Here is a 7,001-nt window from a genome sequence, read left to right as displayed (position 1 = left end):
AGAAAAACATGTAATTATAAACAAGAGACCTCAATTACTAGTTTAATTGTACACCGGTCATCAGCTATAGGCATGCTGACTTCCACCAAGTAGTTCCCCACACCCATATAAACAATTTCACTCTTTTGAAATTCTATAAAACATGACACGGCTTTATCTTGTGTCAGAGGCAAGAAGTACTGATAGTGTGAGTGGAAATAAAAAACTCCTCAAAGTACACATGGAATCACTACTATTGTTTCCAATCTTTTACTTGACTAAGAAACACAAGGTATGTAGGGCATAAAACCTAATGATCTCAATAAATACTCAGAGGACACTGAACTGTACCTTCTTCATCACTCCCACTTACTGCAACCTTTTTGGACTTCTCCATTCTTGCTAACAGCTTTCCACAAAAGCTCACATTGCAGTGAAGGTCTCAGTCCTTACTGTCAGCACACTATACAGCCTTGCCCAGACTGCATAATGTTTGTGCTATAGAAACAACATTCTTGTGGTTTTCTACATTCCAAAACAATAGAAAAAAAATTCCCCGGGCACAAATGGGCATCCAAAGCTTTCCCATCTTCTCACGGACAAGGCAGATGTCTTTGATCTTGTCTTTTCTCTTTGTATGCATGTGTCCAAGTGTGTGTGCAGAGTCTTCTACCTATGCATACTCAAGTAGAACTAGAAATCTCAAAGCCCCTCCCTGGAATAGAAACAAAGTTTTATAACATATGCTTCCTCTGATGAGAGAGGAGACAACAGAAGCATCTATCAGTTATGGTGCCAGTTTTTCTCCTTGAAAGAGCAGACACTGAACTGTGTGAGTGTGGCAGAAGCATCTACACAGAACAGTGTCCTGGGAAGCACAAAGCCTGAAAAAATATGAAAGTCAAATGGTTTAGTATGTGCATTTAAGTCAAAATTGCCTGCAACAAAGCTGAACTTGGCATAAATTTCTCAAGCTTAACTGTTTCAACTTCTGATGGTTTGTGCTCAGATCTTTCATTTGCAATTAAGCTTTGCCATTACTTGCTGTTACCAACACAGCCATTTCCCTACTTTTGCAAATCGTCTGTGTCTATATAAGTACCACTCCCCAACATCAGTAAGCATGATTCATACTTTTAACAAAATTCCCCTTGACGAGTAACATTTTCTTTCAGATTTACATCCAATCCTGGTCTTACACTCTGAAAGAATAAAAGGCCAAGATGGCCCATAATAACAGCTTTCAATCCCTTCTCCACCATTCACTCTGCTATTTCTACACCTCTGTTTCTCCTGTCTCCTCTCCCTTATAGTTGAGTATCTGGCAAAGGAGTGCCTGGCAGGATTTAGAGCCATTCAGGTACTGAACTGCGACTGAAGGCAGAACGAAAGATTATTTACTAAGTTCCTAGAAGTGCTATCCTTGAAAGGTGTTGATACCGCTCATGTCCCTTCAGCCCCGGGGTTCCTCAGCCCGTGGAGCTGTCGGTTTGCCCCTTTGGGAAGGCGGGCTCATTATATGGTTTTGGAAACGGGACAGCACACGACTGGGCTGTGCTCTGCAGCAAGAACTTCGTCTTACAACTATCCTTAAAGCTCGGAGAAAGTAAAAACGAACACTAACATTAAACCACACAGGTACCACTTGAAGGCACACTCTTTTTTGCTTACTTGTTGCGCGCGCCACAAGGTGCAGCTCCCCCATATCCAGGAACCCGAGGGACGAGGGGCAGCGGCGGGCCCGGGCCGGAGCGCGGAGCTGCCAGCCTCGCCGCGCCCCACCAGCCCTGCCGCCCCCCGGGCAACACAGAGGCCCCACCGCACCTGACGCGCTCCCCGGCCGCGCCCCGCGCCGAGACACGCGCGTCCCTGACGCTGGGGGGGGGGGGGCACCTTTCTCCGCGAGGGGAGAGCACACGGAGACCTCCCCACTAGGGGTACCCGCCTGCTCCCCGTCGCTTCAAGTGAACAAGCCCTCTCGCCCACCCCGGCTCGCAACAGCGGCCCGCCCCAGGGGCGCGCACCTGCCCCGCGGCGGCAGCGGCCCCGGCCGGGGGCGGTCCCGGGTGGGGGGCGGGCAGGGAGGAGCGGGGGGCGGGTACCGCTCGCCGCCGCGGGGCTGCGGCTGGGCTGGGCGCGGGCGGGCGGGCGGCGGAGCGCTCGCAGTCGCGGGGAGCGCCGGGGCGGGAAAGGAAGGCAGGGCAGGCAGGGAAGGGAACGAAGACGCGCGGGAGGCAGCGGCGGCGGCGCCGCGCTCGCCCCGCTGCCCTGGATGACGGGCGGCCGGTTCGACTTCGACGATGGCGGCACCTACTGCGGCGGATGGGAGGACGGGAAAGCCCACGGGCACGGCATCTGCACCGGGCCCAAGGGGCAGGGCGAATACGCCGGCTCCTGGTCCCATGGCTTCGAGGTGGCGGGCGGCTACACCTGGCCCAGCGGCAATACCTACCTGGGCTACTGGGCGCAGGGCAAGCGCCACGGGCTGGGCGTGGAGACGAAGGGCAGGTGGATGTACCGCGGCGAGTGGTCGCACGGCTTCAAGGGGCGCTACGGCGTTCGGCAGAGCCTCAGCACGCCGGCCCGCTACGAGGGCACCTGGAGCAACGGGCTGCAGGACGGATACGGCGTCGAGACCTACGGGGACGGAGGTGGGCGCCGGCGGGGGGCGCCCCGCGCGCGGGAGGCGGTGGGCGCGCCTGCGTGGGCGCGCGCGCCGCGGCCAGGGCCCCTCCCCCCACCCTGTGCCCACCCGCCGCCGTCGCGGCGGCCCGGGGCGTGGCGGACCCCTGCCCGCAGCCCCCTGCCCGGCATCGCCGGCGGCCCCGCGGCGCGGCGGGGAGCTCTGCGCCTTCCCCTGCCCGGCGGCAGCGCGATCCCCGGCGGTCGGCCTCGCCTCCCGGCAGGCCCCGCTGGCGGCCAGGGAGCGCTACAGGTGCCCGGCACCCGCTCCGCCCCGCTCCCCGGCCCCGGCCCGGCGGGAACGGCCGCGCCTGGACGCGGACTGGGCTCCGGAGCGGGCTGTGCTGCCGGGGCTGGTCTCTTTGTCCCGGCCAGCTGGTAGAAATCCGCATTACGACGGCCTGCAGACAGCTTTAATTTCTCTCTGCTGAGGCGGTTGTTGGGCTCCCCGCCCGCGATAACTATAGCCACGGGGCCGGCAGCGCCTGTCTCTGGGGAGCGAGGAGGCAGGCGAGTTCTCCGCCCTGTTCCCCGTGCACCGCTTTCGTGGTGAAACGACAATAACTTAGTAAGCGAGCTGTTGTGCCTCTACTCGCCGGGACAACGTTATACACTCAATATGCGGGGCTCGTAAACGGGACTCTAAGGATAGTGAAGTAGGCACGCAACTTGCATAGAATCCGTGAAGCTTGGGTCCACTCTCACGTCATTATTCGTATTTTATTAAGATATGGTATGGTTTTAAACATACTGTTGTTTATGGTATGGTTTAAACATGCTGTGTTCAGAAAGGCCTGCCTCTCGCACCCTTCACCACGGAAAAGCAAATGTTTCTAAGGCAGAGCTCCCAGTAAGCATCTAGAGAGGACTGGCGACTTAGTCCACCTGTTCTAAGTTGGGAGCAGTCAAGAAGTCAGCGTTCAATAAGGTCACTCAGGACTGACGCTTATTTGAATGGTTCGTTGCAGTTATTGTAGCTGTCAGATAGTTATTGTAAGCCAGATAGTTCTTTAATTGCTGCCTGTAATGTCATTGGCATCAGTAGAAATACCACCTGCAGCTTTGCAGAATTGCTTGTCAGCTTGGTTTGTTCCATTGTGTTGGGGAAAAAACTCTCAGTTTTAGGATTAGAGAGTTGTTGGGTTTTTTTTTTTTTACAGACATGGTGCTTGCTTCAGTTTTGAGATGAAGGTAAGATGCAAGAAATAAAATATACCAAATCAGAGGCAGTGTTCACGTGGCATGACCAAAGGACTAACCGTTATATCAAATGTCTCGATTGATGCTGTTACTAGTTCCTTCAAGGAATTGTGGTAAGAGATTTGTGGTTAAATTTTAAAAATTGTGTCAGATAATAGATATTTTTGTGTTGGGCAGAAGAAGAGACTGTTAGGGTCCTTTTTGTTTCCTTTCTGAAGTACAAAATGTTGTGAGTTGGGCAAGGTTCATTTCTGTCAGAAAATGAAATGCATTCTGGTATTTGTACCTTGAACTTTCTTAGTCTTGTTTATAAGTATTTGTAGTTGTCTGAAAATTGTTTCCTGTTGTGGAAAGTTCTGATGTTCAAAGTCAGCCAACAAAAAAAAAAAAGAGAGAGAAAAAAAAAAAACCCCACAATTTCAACAATAAGTTTTTCAATTTTTTTTTTTTTTGGCTGCTGAATTTTAAGTGTTTTTTGGTTTTGTTTTTTTTTTTAAAAGTGCCATTACTAGAAATCTACTAGGAGTAATTTTCTCAAACTGAAGTTCCTTTTATCTTTCTTTAGGCTTGTTAAATTTTTAAAAATCTAAATATAATATTGATAAGTGGAAGTAATTCACTAAACTTTTAGACTTGGACCCCAATTTAAATCTTTTGTCCAAAACAGCAGCATATGAGGTGTGCAGTTCACCCTTCATGATTTTAGTCCTATTAAATGAGATCTGTTGCCATGGCCCCAGTCTTTTATGTGTTTCAGCTCATATGAACAGAGGGTGTGAAGTCCCATTGATTTTAATGAAAGTACTCATGAATCAAGCCAAGCAGTACATCATACAAATACAGCTGTATTTGTACACCAGGAAAATTTCTGAGATGTTTTTTAGAAGGAAACCAGATTTCCATATATGTCTCTAACGTCCTGGGAAAGGTCTTGCTTTCTTATGACCCGAGTGTACTGGTATAGGGAAATAACTGTTAGGCAATGCCAATTGCCAATTTGGTTTCAAACTCAGTAAAATCCAGGCTTCTCTGCTGGTATTTTCTCCCACCACCACCAATATATTGTTTTAAAGTGGATGGGTGGTATTAGGAGATGTAGTTGAGAGAGGGTAAAGGGGTGTAAGCATTGACAGTATTCCTCAGTACTTGGCACAACATGAGTAATACATGTCATGCTGTATTTTAATGCTTGAGATTGTCACTCAGTCAGATATCCAAGGAAAACACTGAATGATAAACAATAATCCTCCATTCATTGCATGTGCTTATGCTGGGCTTTCAAGTGGCCTGTCAGGTTGTTCACCAAGGCAGTCTGGATTTCTGTGCATCCTTTAAACTCTCTGTATTTTGTTGAATCTGAGCATTGTTTTATGGAGGGACTAAGGCCTAATTTGAAACTTCAGTATGTGTAAATTAGCAGTTTATGATACTGCCAGCAGTTTACAGTCCTGCCAACAGTAGCCAAAAGAAGCATCTTGCTGTAAGACTGAGCATGGTTCTTCCACGGAGGTCAGTCAGTGTCAAATGATTCCTTAAGCAAAGGTCATCAGTAGTGCGTATGTTCGGTGATTTCGAAGTAGTCTTCTTTCTAGATATCTGCTTATCTAACATGTGAAAAACATGCAAAATTCTTGATGTAACAATGAATTTGTTAAGCCATAGAAGATACAAGTAAAGGATACGAACAAGTGGAGTAGTTAATAGGTCCTTGGCCTCTCAGCTGTTTCACACAGTGTAGTTTTAAATATTAGCTGCAAGTAGGCAATGACATTTACAGCTATAAGATATACCAAGGGTGTTTTGGGAGGAGCAGCACAACGAAACTCTAACATGCCTCTACTGCAACATGCCAACAAAAAAAACAAAAATTATACTTTCTAATAGCTCTCAAGCTCAAAATAGGAACTTTTCAGGGGAACAGGTTAATCACCAGGTGGATGGCCAGTAGAAGTCACAGCTGATATTTTTTTCAGTTACAGAAGATACCATGTGTAGCTTTAGGAAAACAAAGCCGAACAGTGCAATTGTTCTATAGTCAAACACAATTTTTTATATTTGCTTAGTAATTACAGCATTAATTAAAATTTTAACAGTTGACCCTTAATGGAATTGCTTTGAAGATTCAGTTTTGTAGAAGATAAAACAGAAAAAGGTGAGAGGGATAGATAAATACTCCATATGTTTAGATCTGCAGATATAGGGGAAACTTTAACATGTCTTATATGCTGTAGTATGCAATTATATTACAGTACATATATTAACATACCTTACCTTGCTCATTTAAAGTTTTCCAAAATTTCTTCTGTCAAAGAAGATGGTGCAGATATAGTGTGATATCATGAATCAAGTTACTCTTGTATTGGTGTTCTGGACAATGTAATGAATATGATATTAAAAATATTTTCTTTTAAAACATAAGTTAAAAACATCAAGGAAACTTAATTGTTTTTTGAGCATTAATATTAGAAGCCTTTCCCTTAATGGATTTATGAGGATAGAAGAGATAGTTGTTACCTTCAAAACTGTACAAAATTTCAACTAAATGTCTTTGGTACTGTGTAAAGGACCAATTCAGTATGGATCTTCCATTTCTTCATGGGCTCTTCTTTTTCTTTGAAGAAGCCAACATTGATTTTATTTCCCTAGTAGAAACAAAAATCAGACAAGTAAATAGCACATCAGTCATCATTGTTTTAATGCCCTGATGGCCAACAGTGGTCACTTCCACATCTTTCTACAGAATGGTGAAAAAAGACCAGTCCTTAATGCATCAAATACTTTTGAGCTTTCTGTGTGTTAAAACACTAATAAGAAAAAAGGCTGACCTTTGCACTTTTATAAAATTCCATACTGATTTAACTTGGTTTTACTTCGAGTCACAAAACACTTAAACAGCAACATAGGGAGCCATAATTATGAGTTGCTGCTCTAATGTAATATTGTGGTATAATCAAAATGAGAATTAGATTTATTATTTTTAAATGAAATTAACTGTTGCAGAATGTTAGATTGTTATGTGCAGCAGTTAGTATATGTAGCTAGATTCTTAGCTCCAGCATATCATTACGATACTAGAGGGATCCCAGATGTAATTATGAACAAGATGTAGTCATTTATGCTCATAAAATATTAATATATGT

The 7,001-nt window shown here is 46.2% G+C and overlaps 1 protein-coding gene across 6 annotated transcripts in view; it reads left to right on the top strand.

Annotated features, from left to right (window-relative positions):
• The first annotated feature begins 2,169 nt into the window (after positions 1-2,169).
• Positions 2,170-7,001, top strand: part of JPH1 (junctophilin 1) — an 85,812-nt gene continuing 80,980 nt past the window's right edge. For all 6 annotated transcript variants that reach the window (XM_061995914.1, XM_061995913.1, XM_061995911.1 and 3 more), the window contains exon 1: positions 2,170-2,630. In XM_061995914.1, the coding sequence (XP_061851898.1) occupies positions 2,252-2,630 (379 nt within the window). In that variant the 5' untranslated portion in view covers positions 2,170-2,251. The remainder of the gene's footprint in view (positions 2,631-7,001) is intronic.

Source organism: Colius striatus, chromosome 4 (genome assembly GCF_028858725.1).
Source record: "Colius striatus isolate bColStr4 chromosome 4, bColStr4.1.hap1, whole genome shotgun sequence".
Classification (NCBI taxonomy): domain Eukaryota; kingdom Metazoa; phylum Chordata; class Aves; order Coliiformes; family Coliidae; genus Colius; species Colius striatus.
The sequence above is the reverse complement of the archived record's forward strand: the minus strand, read 5'-3'. Positions and strand labels throughout refer to the sequence as shown.